Below are 22,522 nucleotides of genomic sequence, written 5' to 3'. Positions count from 1 at the left end.
ATCAAATTATACATTTCTCCAAACATCTTATCAATATGAGCCTCAAACTGCCCATGGTCTTGTATTATCACTCCCAAATCCTTTTCCTTTTCCACCTTTTTCAACACTACTTCTTCACCCATCTTATATGACCCTCTTGGCCGTCTTCCACTCTTCCCCATCTCCATCACATGACTTTTGCTCAGATTAAATTCCATTTGCCACCTCTTGCTCCACTCCCAAATCTTATCCAGATCTGCCTGTAAAATTTCACAATCTTCTTCACTCTTCACACACCTACACAACTTCGCATCATCCGCAAACAAATTAATATAACTGTTTACTCCTCTGGCATGTCATTAATATATACAAGGAAAAGTATTGGTGCCAGCACTGAACCTTGTGGGACTCCACTCTCCACCACCAACCAGTCTGACTTTGCATCCCTTATTACCGTTCTCATCTCCCTCCATCTCAAGTAGTTTTCCATCCACTTTAACACTTTTCCTTTCAGTCCTCCATAAATCTCTAATTTCCATAGCAGTATCATGTGAGGTACCTTGTCAAAAGCTTTCTTTAAATCCAAATATACACAGTCCATCCATCCCTCTCTCTCTTGTATTTTGTGTGTGTGTGTGTGTGTGTATTTCTAATTAATACTTCAGATCCAATACCAACACTAAACACAACTTTGAAAGTTAATAAGATGATCAACTAATTAAATTTGTGATACTCATAATAATTGATTTTAATGTAGGCAATCCTGTTGCAGGTTACATCTCTCTCTCTCTTGAGATTATATGTATCAGATGCATCATAATATTGAAAACAACAGATTCATAGCAACACTACACTTCTACATTATAAATACAACTTGAACCTTACTTTTGGATCTGAGACACTCTCCACATAGCTCTGTGACTTGGCAGCAAGGCTCACCACCACTGCCCCGCACAACTGAAAACAAAAAAACGTACACTAACAGGCTGACTACATGCTGCCCTTCATTCAACATATGTATGTGATTCAGTAGTTCTACATTGAACTCAAATATTCATTTCTGTCCTCAACATCTGCATTTATCTATTACATGATTTGCAATATATTGTCTTTATATTTAAGAGTAACATAACCATACAAGAATGCAAACAAATAAAAATATACATGAAATAATGAATTAATAGAAAATAATAAATAAATCTGTCTATCTACATAACAGATCAGCAGCAGGGCACCCCACACTCATGCACTCATCATTCACACTTTTAGTCCTGCTGATCCCTGATATAAATAAGTAAATAAATAAATAAATAAATAAATAAATAAATAAATAAGATGAAAGGATAAATAATAATACCAAGGTTTTATTAATTTGCAACACTTCCATTGCATATAATTTTGACACATTAGCTACCTATGACTCAAAGAAAAAAAAAAAAGAACACACACCTAGATAATACTACCTTCCTTGAAAGAAATAACATGCTTAGAACACTGTATGATGGTACTGCACATCTTTTGGTTCCATGTCATAAAATACTGCATAATCTGCCTATCATAAAACTGCTGTATGTCTCCAAACATCAACATAGACACTGTGTATAGAATAATGTTTAAACTGTTCAGCTGGACTTTTATCTTCAGATTGTGTTGAAGTTTTTAGCTAAAGTAATCTAATTTATTCTCCTCCTCCTTTTGATTACTACCATTAGGGGGTGCCAGAGTGATCATTCTTCCCAAATATGCTTCATCTTTTGTGCCTTCCTCTGTCACACCCACCACTTGCACATCTTTTTCACTGCACCTATAAATCTCCCCTTGTCTTTCTCTCTTCCTCCTGCCAGGTAAATCCATTTCCAGCATCCTCCTTGATACTTAAGCCTCATTCCTTCCTCCAACATCCCCAAACCATCTCAATCTCATCTCTCACTTTATCCCTAATCTGATGTACATGTATTGCCTCTCTGATGTATTCAATCTTTATTCAGTCTTGTCTTGTCATCCCAAGAGCACACCAGACCATCTTTAACCCGTAAGAGGTCAGCACTGATTTACCTCCGAATACTCGTCCTGGTCACCAAAAATTCCACTTTCTTTTTTTTATTCCATATAACTCAAAATGGGCATAGAAAAGTAAAAACAAGAGTTAAAGTTCAAAATTACCATTTTTAAATGTCCAGCTGGAGCTTTAAATTTACCTTGCTCAGTGATGGTGCCACACGTACAACTTCTGAATGAGGCTTTTTTTATCGTTTAATCGACATTTTTCTCCTATGAGACATGTGTATGATGGTTACATATTCATAAATTAACCCATTTTACAAAATGAAAAATACAAAAAATATTTGTAAATACTGTAAATATAATGTAAAAAATAATTTGCTCAGTTTACCACAAAATATTGTTTATTATTTTTTTCTTTCAGTATCTAAACTTTTTAGTATTGCAGCAGGGTGTGATATTCTTCAAAACAAGACTCAATGCATAGAGCTACATCACATTCATGACAGTAATACCAAATGTCGCTCCGTTTTTTTTGGTCACGCCAAGGCAAGGTGGCAGGGAGGGGTGGGGGAGGGGGATGACTAACCCATGTCAGAATGGCGGGAAACTGTGCTGATATATGCTAGACATTTCAAAGAACATAAATATTGAAGCTGGAGGGAATTTCAAACGCATGGAAACCGAGAAAGTTGCGAACGTACTTGTACATGATTGACCACAGATAGTAAGCACAAGACTCCACATACATGTACGTGGTTGACCTCTTACGGGTTAATTCTGTTCCTTCCATCTGGGCCTTTTGTGTTATTGATACAATTTCCATATTACACAGCATTGCTAGCCTTAATGCCATTTTATATACCTTAAACTAATCTAGACAAACCTACAAATTCTGAGCAGTTATGTACTAAGTATTAGCCACCTAACTTACCACCACATATACTGTCACAATTACCATATATGAGTAATCTCTGATAATGTTTGGAGGGAAAATTGAAAATGCATTTGTAGATTAGACCTCATACAAAACCTAAACAGTACTTGAAATGGCAGAAATAGTAACTAATTAGAGTGATATTGTTACAGTTCTTGGCTCTGTTGAAATAGTTCCCCTATGCACAAAAACAGGTCTAACATTAACCAAGAGGTGTATGTTAGTGACCCAGACAAAATTGGAAGAGCATTACATGAACATGGTTTTCTGCATGAAGGAGCTTGCATGTGCAAGCAGACTACACAGAATCCCTTAGCCTGAGCCCACCTCTTCTTGGGTGGATGGGGTGAAATGGGCCAAGTTTTGGAACACAGGTGTGAAACTTCATGCAGGTGAGTGGGTAAGGGACAGTACATTCTGAAGATCCTGCTCTTCTGGAACCAGTTCTGTCTCACTGCCAAGGAATCACTCCCTTTTCATCACCTTAATCAATGTCCAATTCTAGAATGAAGGTACACATGGAGTAAAGACTCTATCCAATGACTTGGATTTCCTTAAAACCCTTCAAGCATACCCAGATGCTGCCATCACCTTTACATGCTATTTCTAGTATCAGGCAGAGCACTGACTAACTATTCAAACTGCTATTCTTTGATGGGAACGCGGATGTGACAGTGAAATGCAAGATGGTGACCAATCAGGAGTGGGAGAAGCCAGAGTAGATCCCACCACTTGCAAGGAGTCCCAAAGATCGAAGTTAGGCTAGAGGAATTCACCACCAAGAGGACACAGAAGATGTTTAGCATCACTGCTGAACATAAGGCAAAATTATCTTTCTTGAAGGAATACCTTGCAACATGAGACAATGTTCCTGGAGATGAAGTCCAAGTGTGACAGGGTGTCCAATGGGGAGACACCCAATGGTTAGGAGGTTGCAAAATGTTAGTTTTGGTTAGTTTACCTTATGGGTGTTGCAGTAGGTTAGAGGGGAGTGAAAGAGGAATATTGACTACAAATGTGAATTTCCCCTAATATATACTATTATCCCGAGTGGCTGATTTCAATGGGATCCATCTGTTTTATAAACTTACTAATTACTCAGGATTTTTTTTCAGCTCTTCTTCAACACATGGGGATACGGTACGGTGTAGCAGTCAATATATGTCATGCCTATCATCAACTTGCTCGAGTGATTAGGTTATCATATCACCTCCAGAATTTCCAATATACTCCCCGCCCCCTCATCCTTGCCCGGCAGTGATGCTGCTGCCAGGCCCCACCAGGGAACACAACGAGGCGAGATTCATTAGTCCTTCAGTCACGCCTTCATAGCGCATCCCTTACCTACACCCTCACTCCACGGCGTGGTGAGGCGTCCCTTGCGTCAGCCAGGGTGGGCAGCAGTGTAATATTGCAACACTGCTGCTGGACCGGCTTGTGTTAGCTAGCAGCGAATTAGTATATCTAAAGGCACACTCCCAGTCAAGCACTACCAAGGTGCTTGTATGTCACCTACCACAAATGAATAAAAGGTAATGAGTGCCACTAATAGGCCCTGTGCCCCGATGGCCTATCTGTCACCCAAGGAGGTTACACACGTACATACACATACACATAGATCACATGCAGGATTCCTCCTCCTTGACAGCTTGCGTCGCTTCAGTCTATACATCCCCATACCTACAGATGTAAATAATTTGAGAAGCGCAACGTAAATTACTTACAAGAGCCAAGAGGATGACAGAGCGCCGCATGACCTGCCAGTTACTCCCACAACGTCCAGCCGCACACTGATGTGCTGCCCGCCCGCAGCCCGTTTCGCTGCGGCCTCAGCTTGTGGCCCGCTTCACTGCCCTCCTTGAATTGAAAAGGATGCCGGATTTTTGTAAACTATAGTACATCTACTCCATGCTAAATCATTCATAATTTCTACAGAATTAAGTAGCTTGACTGGGTTTTAGTGTATAAATAAATGTATCAGGAAAGATTCGAAAACTGGATCCACCAACGCATGGCCAGATGCGACGTGTTAGAAAGATACTGGTAGGAGTGACAAAGGTGTTCCTCAACACTTGTCTCTTATTATATGAGGATACTGCTGTTAGTGCAAAGGAGAGCTGTAAAAGAAATTTACAAACAGGACAGAAGAATCTCTGAGAGGATAGTATGGATGGAAAAAAAAAGTTACATAATTATGAACAAATTTCCAAGACTGTCCCTGCAGTTAGGTAGTAATGAATAATAATGAAAAAGAAAACAGCAGCAAGACACCAGCAACAGTAGTAGCAGGTGCAGTAGTACATAATAGTTGTGGTGGTTAGTTTTCGTCTTTTCTTTCTTAACTCTTATTTCACTATCTTCATGATGCTTGTTATTGCCTCATTCCAAAATTTTATACTGAAGATATTTATTTTTTTGCCAGTTTTTTCTTTCTTATTTTCTTTTTCTTTTTTTTCACTTTAGATACTGTAATAAAAACAGTACCAAAAAGTTTGCTCCGTATAATACATGTGACGTTCATTCGGCCCCGACTGTGTGTGTGTGCGTGTGTGTCGTGGCCAGTGTAAACAAACCTGTGGTCCATCAGCTGGCAATGACCCGTGACTCGTGAGGCTGTCCCAGTTACACCCTTCTACGCCCTGCCGAAGCTGTATGGCCTCCTGACCTGCCAGGAAACATATTCCATTTAGAAAAGACAACATGGAGCCCGTGTTGGTGTTGACCGTGCTGTCTTTGGCTATGCTGCTGGGCTGCTACATCGCCGGCTCCATTCCGCTCGTCATGAACATGTCTGAGGTCTGAGGCTGTTTTGAATGGCTAACAAAACTGCATATCATACATTCATATATTGATCTCAGTAGTCCTTTAATATATTACTGTCATTGCCCGCAACTATCGTCTTTCGGCACTGTCCCCGAGAAACCGTCCCGCGCGTTCGCGTCGATTCCCGGCTCCCACTTCGCAGCTCCTCCACTCAGCTGATTTGACGTCAAGTATATATGAAGCCATGCTTTTGGTCAGAGAGAGAATATGAAAACCGAATGAGAGAGAGAGAGAGAGATTGATTGATTGATACATTTATTGTTGAGTTAATAAATAATGAAGAGAGAGAGAGAGAATTTGAAAATGAATACCGTAAGGGGAGAGAGATAGGGAGATGGTAACAAATAAGGCAGCGTTTCTCAACCTTTTTACCCTTGTGTAACCCTTAAAATACATGACGTCTCAAGGAACCCCTGCTTAAAAAACAAAATGGTATACCATATATTTCTAATTTTATGTGACGTCAAATCAGCTGGGTGGAAGAGCCAGGAATTGAGGCGAACGCGCGGGACGGTTTCTCGAGGACATTTCCCGTCTTTCTTGTTCTATTTTCATTTTTTTTTTTCTAACCTGAAAATGTTAGGGAAAGATAATAACACTGTATTATCTCTTTGTATGCTAGACAGTATGAAGGCGTTCTATATCATTTTAATGTTTTCACGTTTTAGTTATAATCTAAACAAGCAACCTGTGGATCTTGTCAATTTTTATGAAAATGACATCTATATTCCATCTCAGATTTAGCACACATAAATCTTATACATTTTCATTTTAGAGTTACACCATAATACTCAACTAAATTGGAAATGTATTTGTGTTTGCATACCATATTGGGTTCTTAGAAAATATGACTGAGTTTCCATGGGAAATGCATATTTTTTCTTTTAAAAAATTCTGCTTTTCGACAGCAAGAGTGGAGATTTTTTGGAATGTGTGATTTTCAAATGGTACAGGTAAAAAATTATGATTAACTAGTAAAAACAAGGGATAGAATAATTATCAAGACAATTTTAGTGGGGGTTATGCATAGGTACAATGCTGGGTTTTATTTATGAATATAGCCTATAGATATCAGTAGATAGATATCCCTTAGACACAGGCATTTTCCAGAAAAATTCCCTAGACCCAATTATAAGATAGTAATGTAAAATAATAGTCCCTAGAACGTTAAGAGTACCTGTATAATTTTTGCTTACCTTGCTATCTCTATAAGTATTGCAGAGTAGTATATTTAGAGATATTTGTGTTTCTTTGTGTCTAAGAATAATTACTGAATTCCCCAGACACCATTGTTATTCTTAGTTGTTTCAAATCTCAGATGTTTGAAAAGGTGTATGTGTGAGCATGATTTCAAAACCGGACTGGAAATGCGCATGCACGATAAGTTTTTCACAGCCAATAAAAAATGGCTTTCTACCTATAAGTGAAGACACTGTCCCATAATGCAGTTCTCTTGCCATGTCCTGTTATGAAGGGTGTTCACTTATTTTGTAGGTATAGCAACATTGAGAGAGAGAGAGAGAGAGAGAGAAAACATTTCAATAATATTTTTTAAATCACACTGTGTTATTCCAAGTACTGTCAATCAGAATGCAATTTTCATAAAAAACAAGGTATCTACAGTGTACAAAATTCTTCCAGGTTGGATACACAAAGAAGCAACACTACTATGGTAACAGCATAGGCCAATTTTGATTATTAGGATGGGTTAGGATAGGATAGATTAAATAAAATTGGTATCCTTGAAGGGGTCCAGGTCAGGTTAATATCCTTTGGGAGGTGTGGTCCAGGTGGATGCAGACCCATGTTAGATTAGCAACCCTGAAGGAGGGTTGCCAAGGCTGTGCCTCCCAGCTGGGGTATCTGGATATGGGAGACAAAATTATATATTTATATATATATATATATATATATATATATATATATATATATATATATATATATATATATATATATATATATATATATATATATATATATATATATATATATATATATATATACACACAGTAGCTGCAAATGAAGTGTAACCTCCTCACAATACAAAGTGCTTAAGAGAGTGGGCTGTGAAACATTGCTGCACATGGCCTACAGTAGATGGAGTCTTGATATAGTGATATCTGAGAACTACAATGGGTATCACTGGTGACACTAGTGTACTCATCTGGCCTCAGTTCTGCTTCAGCTCTGGTAATGAGAAGATTTATGCTTCACATCTCTATTTAGCAATTTAGCATTCCTTTATCCCACTTGTTTTCTGTTTACCATATTGTATCAAGACAACCAGCATGGGTACAAAGCCACTTATGGACTTGGAAAAGGTTCGTATTTTGGGAGAAGAAAATGTAACAATAAAGGAGATATCTTTGCATACTGGCCATGGCATGACAACTATCAAGAAGCTTTTAACTGATGCCCAAGATCTCCCACCAAATCAAATACTAGCTGACAAATCACAACCTGGAGCTAAAAGGAAGACTTCCCTGAGCACTGACAGACTCCTAGTTATTTCTCTGAAGAAAAACCCATGCCTGACTGGCCAATAACTAAAAGAAATGTACTGTGGAGAGCTGAAAAACATGCCAGAGAGGACAATACAGCACTGTTTGTAGAAGGACCTTTACTTGCCCTGCCACACCACTGCATGTAAACCTCTTCTCACTGCCAAAATCAATAAGAAAAAGACTTAAATTTGCTAAGTAATACAAAGACCAGAGTATTAAAAAGTGGATGGAGGTAATGTAGTCTGATGAAAGTATTTTAATGTGCTTTTATCACACAATGTAAAGGTGCGACGTCTTTCTGGCACCAGTTGAAACGACCAGTGGTACACATTAACCCCTTTCCGGCAGAGGATCTATGTACGTATAGACATTTCGAAAACGGGACTCTTTGTCGGATCGTCTATATATATATATAGACACTTGTTATTTTACTGCACTAAGTTGTAGCATGGTCTATATATAGATGATTCCTTACAAGTAACAAAATTCATAAAATAAATCATTATTTGGCATCTCAACTACCCAAACACTGGTCATTATGGCCTCTCAAGGCTGGTCACCGCTTGTGCTTTGTTGATGGTGGATGTGCTACGCACATAAACTAATACTGCAAAATTTTTGCATTATTTACACTTTTTATTATTAACCTTTTATGTCAAAGAAAAAGAACTGTACCACACACCAGCAACATTGCTTTAAAATAAATAGGTACAAAACAAGAACATATGTGAAAAAATATGAAGAAAAGTGGAAGTAAATTACATCCAGGTCACCACCTCTGGATGTGATTAACTAAAACATTCATATAAGCATATTGACATATATTATCACCAATCAAATACAAACAACACTTACATATAGATTCAATTGTTTGTTCAGTTTTGCAGCAGAGTCTATATATAGATGTCACTTGTTCAGTTTTGTGGCAGAGTCTATATATAGACTCAATTGTTTGTTCAGTTTTGTGGCAGAGTCTATATATAGATGTTAATCAGGAGTACCCATTTGCAGGGAAACTATATATAGACATATAGATGAAAGTCGGTCGCGTCTATATATAGACAATTTTTATTTGGTAGTTCACTTATCTGCTCTGCCGCCGGAAAGAGGTTAAAGATGTTTAAACACAGCCTTTCCATTATGGTTTGGGGTTGTTTCAGTGGAAAATTGGGTAGAGATGGACTTTATTTCCTACCTAAGTATGTATCTATAAACTCCATCAGATATAGGCAAGTGATTAATAACAATCTCTTTGATAACTTTCCTATTCATGGGACCACCATTTTTATACATGATTCTACCCCCTGCCACACAGCCCACACTGTAAAAATACTTGTAAAGGAGTGGCCAGGCAACAATCCTGATATCAATCCCATAGAGAATGTGTGGAAAATGATGAAGGACAAAGTTGAAGAAGCCAAAACCAACATCTCTTCCTCACCTTCAGAGAATTATCCAGGACTTGTGGTGTGACATGTATGCCCTTTGCTTCAGACATCTTGTTGAAAAAAAATGCCTATAGTAAAAATAAATTGTACTGACCCGTAAGGTGTTGTTTGCCATTCTGCCAGATTTCCAACTAAAACATTCAGCCTATACTACTCATGGTTCTTTAATCACAGTATTATCAACAAATGGCATTCTGAGAATATTCTGACTATTTCATTAAATAGCAGGTGATACAAATAAGTTTTTTTTTTTTTTTTTTTTTTTTGCCACGTAGGGAAGAGGGCCAGCCAAGGGCAAAAAAATGAAAGTTAGAAAAAGGCCCACTTGAGCGCTGGCTCTCCAAAGAGTACAAAAAATGCCAAAACCGTCAGCCACAATTAGGGGAGCAAATGCCTCGATACCTCCCTCTTAAAAGAAGACAAGTTGTAGAAATTCGGAAATACAGATGCAGGGAGGGAGTTCCAGAGTTTACTAGTGAAAGGGATGAATGATTGAGCGTACTGGTTAACTCTTACATTAGAGAGTTGGACAGAATAGGGATGAGAGGAAGAAGAAAGCCTTGTGCAGCGTGGCCGCAGGAGGAGGGGAGGCATGCAGTTAGCAAGATCAGTAGAACAGTTACCATGAAAATAGCGATAAATATAGAAAGGGATGCAACATTTCGGCAGTGAGAAAGAGACTGAAGACAGTTAGTCAGAGGAGGGAGTTGATGAGACGAAGAGCTTTCGATTCCACCCTATCAAGCAAAGCTGTGTGACTGGAACCCCCAAACATGCGAAGAGTACTCCATACAGGGACGGATAAGGCCCTTATACAGAGTAAGCAGTTGGAGGGCGAGAAAAACTGTCGGAGACGCCTCAGAACACCTAATTTCATAGAAGCTGTTTTAGCAAGAGATGAGATGTGAAGTTTCCAGTTAAGATTATGAGCAAAGGACAGACCGAGGATATTCATTGTGGAAGAGGAGACAGTTGAGTGTCATTGAAGAAGAGGGATAGTTGTCTGGAAGGTTGTGTCGAGTTGATAGATGGAGGAATTGAGTTTTGAGGCATTGAAAACTACTAGATTTTCTCTGCCCCAATCGGAAATCTTAGAAAGATCGGAAGTCAGGCGTTCCGTGGCGTCCCGCGTGATCTGTTGATTTCCTGAAGGGTTGGACGTCTCTGAAAGAACGTGGAAAGATGTAGGGTGGTATCATCAGCGTAGGAGTGGATAGGGCAAGAAGTTTGGTTAAGAAGGTCATTAATGAATAATAGAAAGAGAGTGGGTGACAGGACAGAACCCTGAGGAACACCACTATTAATAGGTTTAGGAGAAGAACAGTAGCCGTCTACCACAGCAGCAATAGAGCGGTCGGAAAGGAAACTTGAGATAAAGTTGCAGAGAGAAGGATAGAAGCCGTAGGAGGGCAGTTTTGAAATCAAAGCTTTATGCCAGACTCTATCAAAAGCTTTTGATATGTCTAACGCAACAGCAAAAGTTTCACCGAAATCTCTAAAGAGGATGACCAAGACTCAGTAAGGAAAGCCAGAAGATCACCAGTAGAGCGACCTTGACGGAAGCCATACTGGCGATCAGACAGAAGATTGTGAAGTGACAGATGTTTGAGAATCTTCCTATTCAGGATAGATTCAAAAACTTTAGACAAGCAAGAGATTAAAGCTATAGGACGGTAGTTTGAAGGGTTAGAACGGTCACCCTTTTTAGGAACAGGCTGAATGTAGGCAGCAGGAAGCAGGAAGGAAAGGTACAAGTCGATAGACAAAGTTGGAAGAGTTTGGCCAGGCAAGGTGCAAGCACAGAAGCACAGTTTTTGAGAACAATAGGAGGGACCCCATCAGGTCCATAAGCCTTTCGAGGGTTTAGGCCAGCAAAGGCATGGAAAACATCATTACGAAGAATTTTGATTGTAGACATGAAATTGTCAGAGGGAGGAGGAGAGGAAGGGACAAGCCCAGAATCGTCCAAGGTGGAGTTGTGAGCAAAGGTTTGAGAAAAGAGTTCAGCTTTAGAGACAGAAGAGATGGCAGTGGTGCCATCAGGATGAAGGGAAAAGGATGGGAAAGATGAAGAAGTGAAGTTATTTGAGATGTTTTTGGCTATATGCCAGAAGTCACGAGGAGAATTTGAGTTTGAAAGATTTTGACATTTCCTATTTATGAAAGAGTGTTTGGCAAGTTGAAGAACAGACTTGGCATGATTCCGGGCAGAGATATAAAGTGCATGAGATTCAGGAGATGGCAGACTCAAGTACCTTTTGTGGGCAACCTCTCTATCATGTATAGCACGAGAACAGGCTGAGTTAAACCAAGGTTTAGAAGGTTTAGGTTGAGAAAAACTAACACCTCTATTATGCGTTCAGCACAAAGAGATGGGTCTCTGACACGGAAGCAATAATCATTCCAGGGAAAATTAGCATCATACCTCCTCAGGTCCCCCCAACTGGCAGAGGCAAACGCCAGAGGCACCTTCGCTTTGGGGATCCTGCGGAGGGATTGGAAAAATAGGACAAGATACAGAAATGAGATTGTGATTGGAGGAGCCCAACAGAGATGAAAGGGTTACAGCATAAGCAGAAGGGTTAGAGGTGAGGAAGAGATCAAGAATGTTGGGCGTGTCTCCAAGACGGTCAGGAATACGAGTAGGGTGCTGCACCAGTTGCTGTAGGTCATGGAGGATAGCAAAGTTGAAGGCTAGTTCACCAGGGTGGTCAGTGAAGGCAGAGGAAAGCCAAAGCTGGTGGTGAACATTGAAATCTCCAAGAATGGAAATCTCAGCGAAAGGGTAGAGGGACAGAATGTGCTCCACTTTAGAAGTTAAGTTGTCGAAGAAATTACTATATAGTCAGAAGAGTTAGGGGAGAGATAAACAGCACAGATGAATTTAGTTTGAGAGTGACTATTAAGTCGTAGCCAGATGGTGGAAAATTTGGAAGACTCAAGAGCGTGGGCATGAGAGCAAGTTAAGTCGTTGCGTACATATATGTAACATCCAGCTTTGGAATGAAAATGAGAATAGAGAAAGTAGGAGGGAACAGAGAAGGGGCTACTATCAGTTGCCTGAGATAGCTGTGTTTCGGTGAGGAAAAGAAGATGAGGTTTACTAGAGGAGAGGTGGTGTTCCACAGATTGAAAATTAGATCTAAGACCGCGAATGTTGCAGAAGTTAATGTAGAAAAAGTTGAGGGAGGTGTCAAGGCATTTGTGGTCTTCAACAGGAGAGGTGTCCAACCTCGGGACATTTTTGGTCCTCTCCCCAGAGGGGGACTCCGAGGCGTTGTTTATTTTGGGTACCATTTTTCTTTTAAATTTTGATTTGGAGTGAAGGGTGTATGTGTGGTAAGGGCATGTAGTTTTGTGTGAAGAAGGAGAGCTGTCTTTAGAGGGTAGGCTGTGACTACCCCTTAATTGTGAGACACAAAGGGAAACATTCAACGAGATCACAACTAGCTTTAATGGAAGGTTCACAGCACCTCCTGAACTAGTGCTATTAGATCTCACTGGGAGTAAGTTATTGTTTCGGTAGGTGTCTACTACCTCCTGTAAGTGTTACATACCAAATCAAATAAAGGTATTTCATGAACATGTATGACGATGTGGCATGTCAGGACGGGCGACGTTGCCAGTCAACCCGAGGCGGGATTTCCCCTGGGGAAAGGGGGAGGAGTCAGGTCACCACACAGGTGCAAATCAACTCATTTCTCATTTGGTCGCCACTATTGAAGGATACACTGACACATCCTCGTCTGTGTGTTGTACAGCCAAACCAAGAAGTTTGTCTACAGAATTAATAAATAAAGCTTGCAAGGACCACTTTTACCAATAAATCAAGCGAGGAAGAGGACAGCAGATGCAGCTGGTATATCTGAAGGCACTGTGAAGAGGATTTGTCCCAGTACAAACAAGATATACATAACAGCATCACAACCTTATCAGCGTTTCTTTTCCCCACTCATTATATTACACTGGGTATCTCGAGAGGACATAATAGCAAATATTTGGTAAATTATCAGCCTCATTTTCACTTTTATAACCAGCACCTAACTATATTTAATTTACCTATGGCATCTTCATGTCTTGTCCATCACTTATATTTTTTTAGCAAAGTCATGCATTAAAATAAGAATAAATAAAGAAGTTATTCTGTTTTCCTTGAAGTAATGAGAGATATGGCAATGTCGCACGGATTATAGGCCTAGCCCTACGGGTCAGTACAATTTAGTTTTACTATAGGAAGATGCACAATGTCATCAAAGCCAAGGGGATATGATTACCGAATAAAAATAAAAAAGTATCCATAATTCTTTCTTTTCCATTTCCTGTTACGTAATTATGATTTAATCAGTGTGGAATGACGTTGGTCGCACTTCATTTGTGGCCACTGTATACACACACACACACGGAGCGCAGCCATCGAGCAGGACACACGCATCTGAGCAGCTCGCAGAGATTACTACAAAAGGAGTTAGACTCAGGCCTAGACGTGTGTACAGGGGGAGAGGGAGTCATAGGTTTTCCTATCTCCAAATTAAATAAGTGTTAGATTACATATAAGGAATGAAAAATGAGAGAGAGATGGAACCAAGTAGCACTGCCAGGTGTATGGCGGAATAAAAACATACGCTCAGTGATAACCAACGCTTTATAGAAACCCCTATTGGTTTAAGGAAACTGACTGATGATACTATGGAAAAGGATTTCTCGGGTTTCGGGGATGAATGAGGTATGTAATATGAGAAGGCTTATTAATGTAGAAAGAGAATTAAGATAAATGAAGGAGGTGATGTCCAGTCTTATGAATAAACAAGACAGACTGGGAACAGAGAACACAGCCCTGATATTGAGAGTAGCTGAATGTGAGAAAATCAGTGCAATAAACCAGGAATTGAAAGAGGAAATTCAAGAAATAAGGAAGCAAAATGATGTTCTAAAAACCACATGACAAAATTGTGAAAGCTCTTTAAAGAGCTTGCAGGCTAAAGTGCAGGATGGGATTACAGACAGGGCAGAAGGTGGTCTAGGTGATAACAAGTTGAAAGAACTAAGAAATGAATGGAAACTGGAGCAAGAAGAGGAAAAAGTCAAATTTTCAGAAGTGGTAAGGAGACAAATTCAGGAGAACACAAAAGTCGCTGTAATATTAGTTATCAAGGAAAAGGAAGATTTGGTGTGGGATGCAGTGGACAAGAAAATAAACTTCGTGATTTACAGAATGAGGGAAAAGAAAAATCCAAATAAATTCACGAGAAAATGTGAAGAATGGAAAATGGCCAAAACTGTTATCAAATGAGTACAAGACTGCACACAATAATTTGACCAGGAGGTGGAGGAAGTGATTAGGCTGGGAAGGTACAGTGAAGGGGGTAGGAGACCAATGAAGGTGAAAATGAGATCTCAAGTGGCTGCAGAGGAAATAATAGCTGGAAAAGGGAAGCTGGCTGATGATATCGATCACAAGAAAATATGGATAAAAAAGATATATCAACTTAGAGGAAAGGGAAAAGGAGAAAGTGCTAAGAAGTGAGGTTAAGGAAAAAATGAGAAAAGGACAGATATAGAAAAGAAGAATTTTTACTGGAGGGTTCTGGATATGAGACTAAAGAAGTGGTACCTAAGGAAAAAAAGAGGAGGTGGTGGAGGAGGCAATAAATTAAGAGTGACTTATACTAACATAGATGGGTTGTTATCAAGTTTATTGGAAGTTAGGGATTATTTGAAAGAGAAAAAGCCGGATGTAATGTGCATCATTGAAACAAAACTGAAAAAAGAGATCCATGTCAACTTTAAGAGGAGGGATATAATACCTGGAGGAGGGACAGGAAGGATAAAGGGGGAGGAGGAGTGTTAATAATGATTTGTGATGATATATGTGTGGAGGATGTGCAATATGGTGAGGACAAAGTGGAAGTAATGGGAGTAATAATCAGAACAGAAGATTTGAAGAAAAGAAAAATTATAGTTACATAATTATGTTCCACCAAAGACTAATACATGGGGAACAGAAGAGCATAAAGATATGCAAAGAGAGGCAATAAAGTGCCTAGATAACATGATAAGAAGAGATAGAAGAATATTCTTAGTTGGAGACTTTAACAGTAAAAAATAAACTGGAAAGAGATGGAAGTAATGGATAATGCTGGGCAGTGGAGCGAGAAAGTATTACAGTTGACTATGGTTAATACAATGGACCAGTGGGTGGAGGAGTCAACAAGGTACAGGGGGGAAGAAGAACCATCGTTGCTTGACCTTAGTTTTCACCAAGGAAGATACAGAGAGGAAGTTGTGGTGTGGGTTAAAGTTTGCAGGACAGCGACAGTGCTGCCATCTGTTAGAAACGAGTACTTTCATAGAAAACGTTTTCAGGAGTAACTTAATATTTCTCCCTTATTTCCTCCCAACCCTGTAATTTTTCCCTGCATTCTCTCGTGGTTATGAACTTATAAAGCAAATAAAACATGTTTATATATATATATATATATATATATATATATATATATATATATATATATATATATATATATATATATATATATATATATATATATATATATATATATATATATATATATATATATATATATATATATATATATATATATATATATATATATATATATATATATATATATATATATATATATATATATATATATATATATATATATATATATATATATATATATATATATATATATATATATATATATATATATACACAGTAAAAGGCCTGAAATCCGGAAGTCATGGGGGTTCAGGCATTCTGGATTCTAGGATTTTCCGGATTGTAAGATAGTAAGGCTGAAAGTAAGTAAAATCTTGAGGGTACTATGTAAACCCCACTAAACTAACCCCAACTTGCTATATCTCTTTGTAGTACTGTCAACATCTTACAGGGATTGCTACTACTACCAGTCCACTGTGTACTTCCTCACCACACCACACAAGATTTACGTAGGCTTTTTTTTTTTTTTCTTGAAGATTTGCCAGACTATGGGGGGAGTGGCATGGGCCTTTCCAGCCATTATGGCAGCCCATATGTGATGATTGCTCTTTTCCTACTTGTCAACTTGTATTTGTGTAGGCGATTTCACTATTTTACGTAGTCTATTCCACCATCCACATATACTGAGAAGTTTGAGTGATTGTACTGTACACTTAACCCTCGGCTATCGTGCTCAATTGGGGGTGAAATAGCCGCACCATAGCCGAAAACGTGATAGCCGAATTGATCTTGGCGGGAAGGCGGTTTTGGCCAATGAACGCTCAGGTATCCCATGACGTCATGGCTAGGCGTGCGATAGCAGGCATCTGAGGTCGCGATAATGAAATTTTAGCAGCTTTTCATGGGTGTGTGATAGCAATAAAATGTGATAGCTGAAGTCGCGATAGCCGAGGGTTGACTGTACTGTACCCCACATAATATGTATACAGTCCACAATACTTATGGTTAGGGTTGCATGTTTTCTCTTTTTCACTGTCTTTGTCTGGAGGCCAAGAGGGTTTGCTGAAGTCATGATAACAGTAGTTTGGAACACACGTGGTCGACTTTGTGATGGTGACGGATGAGACGTGATCCCACGTGTCAGAACGCAATGGTGGACGGCGGTTGGCGGGATGTTGAATCGGCTTATTCGGTGTCGGTGATGGTGTTTGGTTTCAGCTATTATTATTATGTATTTCTTACTATTATTTCTTACTTTTTACATATTTAACAGCCTTTCAAATTTTCCGTATTATAAGGTTCCGGATTTAAGGACTTTTACTGTATATATATATATATATATATATATATATATATATATATATATATATATATATATATATATATATATATATATGTGTTTTCTGCCCGCCTCCGCCTGGGCCACACCATACTCCTCACTTGCACGTCTTACGTCTGTCTCGTGACCCCTTCTGCACTTGGTGTAGGACTACCCTTGATGCCATGGAACATTTCCTGCTTCAATGCCCACACTTCCACTCTCAACATACTGCACTATGCTCCCAGCTCTTCGCCCTGGCCATCACAACACTTGACCTGCCCACCCTCTTGGTGGCCTCAGGCGTCCACCTCTCCTGGCAACCTGCTATCCTTCGCCTTACTTGTGCCTTCTTGAGGAAGACCGGCCAGCTACCATGCCTGTGATACCCACACAGGACTACCCCAGGGCTCATAAGGATCCAAAAGAGTCCACGAAGGTCTATGGATTCTTATGAGCCCTGGGGTGGTAGTCGTGTGTGGGTATCACAGGTGTGGTAGCTGGCTCTTCAAGAAGGCACAAGCAAGGCGAAGGACAGCAGGTGCCAGGAGTGGTGGACGCCTGAGGCCGCCAGGAGGGTGGGCAGGTCGAGTGTTGTGATGGCCAGGGCAGAGAGCTGGGATGCGTAGTGCAGTGTGTTGAGAGAGGAGGCATGGGCACTGAAGTAGGAAATGTTCCATGGCCTCAGGGGTAGTCCTACACCAAGGGCAGAAAGGATCATGAGACACTGAGCGTGGTGTGGCCCAGACGGAGGTGGGCAATGGCTGATGTGCCTTGCGCTCCTTCCCGTGACTGACTGAATGTTTGAATCTTGTAACGGCGCTCATCCTCCCCCCGCTGATGGACGCCCCCATCCCTCACCCCACTTATTACCTGCAACCCATTTGCCATCTTTTAGAAGTTCACTCCTTAATCAATTCCTCCATCCCACTCATTCAACCCGTATATTCTTATACTATAGAATCCTTGGTTTTCACGAAGAAACCAGAGTCCCCTCCAATCATACAATACCTTAGTCCAATGGGGAAAAGTGATCATGTGACATTAGAGATGCAAATGCAGGAGGAAGATGAGATAAGTTACATAGAGGACTATAAAGGAGAGAGAGATTGAATTATGCAAGAGCCGATTTTGAAAAATTAAGGATTTATTTTGCTGATATTGAGTGGAGTAATATTATTTGCAAGAAGACTGTACAAGAGAAATATGACATATTCTTACAGAAATACAATGAAGGAGTAAAAAAGTTTGTTCCTATTTATAGAGTTCAGAAAAAAATACATGCTTGGTACAATGCTAGATGCATACAAGCAAAAAAGGCAAAAGATAAAGCGTGGAAGAAACTCTTTAAGCAGGGAAATAACTATAACAGTCAGCAGTACAAAGATGGTAGAAATGAATATATTAGAGTAAGGAGAGAGGAAGAAAGTTTGAGAAAGATGTAGTGGATAAAAGCAAAGATGAACCTAAACTTTTCTACAAGTTTATAAACAGCAAAACAAAGAATAAAGAAATAATTGAAAAAAATAATTAAAGAAGGGAAGACATAACAAACAGAGAAGGAAATGTGTGAAATAATGAATGAGAGCTTCAAAACGGTATTCACTGCAGAAGATGATTTCACAGAACCTAATAGGACATTGGATTGTCAAGGATTACAGGAGATTGCAGTGCACAAAGGGGATATTGGAAGATTCCTGGATAAGTTGGGAGTCAGAAAAGCAATGGGGCCAGATGGTGTATCAGGCTAGGTGTTAAAAGAATATAAAGAGCAATTACTGGATCCAATTTGGGAAATAATTAAAAATTCAATAAATGAAGGGAAAGTTCCACTAGAGAGGAAGAGAGCCAATATAATACCGATATTTAAAGGAGGAAAGGCAACTGAACCACTAAACTACAGACCAGTGTCACTTACAAGTGTCGTAGGGAAGTTATGTGAAATAATTATTAAAGAAAAATGGGTTAAATTTCTAGAAGAGGAGCAAGTCATATCGAGCAGACAATTTGGGTTCAGTACAGGGCAGTCTTGTGTATCAAACTTATTAAGCTTCTACTCAAGAATTATTGCAGGACTTGAAAACAGAGATGGATGGGCAGACATAGTATACCTGGACATTAAAAAGGCTTTTGATAAAGTCCTGCACATAAGACTTCTTTGGAAACTAGAGTACATAGGAGGACTGCGTGGAACTTTGCTCGAATGGACAAGAGATTATTTGAAGGATAGGGAAATGAGAACTGTGATCAGGGATACATATTCATCTTGTAAAGTAACGAGCGGATTGCCACAAGGGTCAGTGTTAGCCCCCATTATGTTCCAAGTTTATGTAAACAACCCCCGCTTAACGAAGGGGTTACGTTCCTAAAAAACCTTTCATTAAGCAAACCAATTATAACAAGTTTAATCCCTGGCTTGAACTTCTATTGAGAGTAAACAAAGCAAGAGTGCATCATAGTACAGTGAATGGTTTAATGAAAGTAAAAATTATGAAGTTAAACATTAGGCAGTTTAATTTAAGTCTTTATAATGTACACTAATGTATGTATGTATATGACTTTATAATGTTAATGATCTTAAATTTATGAAAGGAGGGAGAGTGAAATGGGAAAGACACTAACTGGCAACCTGTGGAATGTAAACAAAGGGTGCATCATTGTATCACATACAAAACTTATGTAGCACATTTCCATAAGGCTTTCCATCCTATCCATTGTAGAGTCACGAGTTCAGGTGGTTCTTTTAGCTTGCAAGGAAGATACGTTCTCACCAGCCTTCTTAACCCTTATAGTACGGGGGGGGTTGATTTACTTTCCGTATGTTACAGCGGGGAAAAATCACACCTGTCAAAAATGCTGAAAATATTTTTTCCTTATGAAAACATATTTCTTTGTGTTATTCTGAGTACAAGGATGTAGTTTTTAACATGAGAGCAAAGTTATTGCATATCAAAAAATTCATGGCAGAACCCACCAGTAAGAAATAACCCCCAAGCTCCGATAACACTGCGCTCTCTCTCTCTCTCTCTCTCTCTCTCTCTCTCTCTCTCTCTCTCTCTCTCTCTCTCTCTCTCTCTCTCTCTCTCTCTCTCTCTCTCTCTCTCTCTCTCTCTCTCTCTCTCTCTCTCTCTCTCTCTCTCTCTCCCTCTCTCTTGGGCATTTGAAATTGATGTAAAAGTAGGAACTTTAGCACTTTCATGTCAAGAAAATGCGAGCTCAGATATATGAAATGATGTGCAAAACGAAAAGAAAAAGAAACCACATATTACAAGTACAGGTAACCCCCGTTTAACGAAGGTTCACACAACAAAATTTCGCTACAACGAAGGTTTCGTTTTACTACCATCTGCTTGTTTAACGAACACCAAACTCGCTTTAACGAAGTTTTATCTAGGTAATTTTTTTTCCAAATTTGAAAGCCCCACCGTATCATGCAAGCTGACAGGCTTTTGAATACACCAGGAGCTGCTGGTACTAAGGCCTGCCTCAGGAGAAATCCTGAGACACCTGTAGAATAAAGATCAAGATCAAGCCTCTCGTGGACAACACAGGCACTGCCAATACAAAGGCCTGACTCAGAAGAAATTCTGCATCACCTGTAGCATCAAGATCAAGATCAAGATCACGCGCACCACTCACTCCCTAGTCAAACCATAACAGCGTCACCAGCAGTTCATCTTCCCTAGTTCAACTTACCACCAAAACGCCCTGCAATGTGGCCTAACGTTACTAAGAAGACCAGGAAGTGTCTTACTCTCGCAGAGAAGCTGGGTATTATTCACAGACAAGAGAGAGGCCAGAAAACTAATAACATTGCTTGCCACCATCTTGACTCCATCTACTGTCAAATATTTTCAAGTCAGTAGACTCTATTAAGAAGGCTGGTGAGACTGTATCTTCCTTGAAAGCTAAAAGAACCACCTGAACTCGTGACTCTACAATGGATAAAATGGAAAGCCTTGTGGAAATGTGGTACATAAGTTTTGTATGCGGTACCATGATGCGCACTTTGTTTACATTCCACAGGTTTCCGGTTAGTGTATTTCCCGTTTCACTCTCCCTCCCTTTATAAAGTTAAGATCATCAACATTATAAAGTTATGTACATACATACATTAGTGTACATTATAATGACTTAAATTAAACTACCTAAATGTTTAACTTCATAATTTTTACTTTCATTAAACCTTTTACTGTACTATGATGCACTCTCACTTTGCTTACTCTCAATGGAAGTTCAAATCAGGGGTTAAGTTTGTTATAATCAGTTCGCTTAACGAAGTTTCGCTTAACGAAGTGTTTTTCAGGAACGTAACCCCTTCGTTAAGGGGTTTCCTGTATTGTGGATTTCTATAATAATTGGAATGTGGCAACTCTTATTAGCAATGGGATTCACGTGACTTAGCCAACAAAGCAGTCTTGTATAGGCAACCATGGGTGACACACACCAGTGCATTACTGGAGGGGAATAGGCTACGTGAAGAGGTTTATGAACATCGCTGTGAGGGTTGGTCTCTGTCTCCCAGATCACTATCAGAATCACTACTGGAGTCTTCACTTTCTTCTGTTTCAATAGAAAAATCACTGTCTTCAATTTCATCACCCCTCAATGTCATTACCGAGTAACACTGACATAAAATCACTCAGTACCGTTTCCTCCCTCCGGGTCATGGGGGTTGCCAGATGTTGCCTCGAAATGGGAAAAGATGACCTATTGTGAAGGAACGTACGTCTCAAGGCTCAAGCAGGCGAGTGAGAAAAGATGCTAGATACCTCCACTTGCCCTAGGACCAATAGTGAGGGGAAGAGATTCAAATGTTTAGCGCGGAAAAATCATGATTACCGGTACGATCCCCGCCTCTCCGCACGCGATGCTACAATCGTACATATATGATCACCGTACTTTAAAGGTTAATAGAGTCTGCTGACTTGAAAATAGTAGAGACAGTAGATGGAGTCAAGATGGTGGTGAGCAATGCTATTAGTTTTCTCGCCTCTCTAGTGTCTGTGAATAATATACAGCTTCACTTCGAGAGTAAGAGACTTGCTGGTCTTCTTAGCAACACTAGGC

The 22,522-nt window shown here is 39.6% G+C and overlaps 1 protein-coding gene and 1 long non-coding RNA gene across 4 annotated transcripts in view; one reads left to right on the top strand and one right to left on the bottom strand.

The window, feature by feature from the left end:
* Nucleotides 1–858: 858 nt before the first annotated feature.
* Nucleotides 859–4,959, bottom strand: LOC123520010. Of its 2 annotated transcripts, XR_006679150.1 has the most exons (3): nt 4,927–4,959; nt 4,642–4,774; nt 859–936 (listed from the first exon to the last, which is right to left on the bottom strand). It is a non-coding gene; the product is annotated as an uncharacterized LOC123520010 (long non-coding RNA). The 2 variants fall into 2 exon arrangements; XR_006679149.1 differs by lacking the exon at nt 4,927–4,959 and having other exon boundaries at nt 4,642–4,917.
* Nucleotides 4,960–5,430: 471 nt separating this feature from the next.
* The window catches only part of LOC123520009 (zinc transporter ZIP9-like), a 55,439-nt gene continuing 38,347 nt past the window's right edge, over nt 5,431–22,522 (top strand). Inside the window, exon 1 of one of the 2 annotated variants that reach the window (XM_045281797.1) lies at nt 5,431–5,713. In XM_045281797.1, the coding sequence (XP_045137732.1) occupies nt 5,618–5,713 (96 nt within the window). In that variant the 5' untranslated portion in view covers nt 5,431–5,617. The remainder of the gene's footprint in view (nt 5,714–22,522) is intronic. The other variant, XM_045281796.1, reaches the window with a different exon arrangement.

The sequence above is a fragment of the Portunus trituberculatus genome, chromosome 46 (assembly GCF_017591435.1).
Source record: "Portunus trituberculatus isolate SZX2019 chromosome 46, ASM1759143v1, whole genome shotgun sequence".
In the NCBI taxonomy this organism is placed as follows: Eukaryota; Metazoa; Arthropoda; class Malacostraca; order Decapoda; family Portunidae; genus Portunus; species Portunus trituberculatus.
Note: the sequence above shows the minus strand (reverse complement) of the source record. Positions and strands in the feature narration are given on the sequence as shown.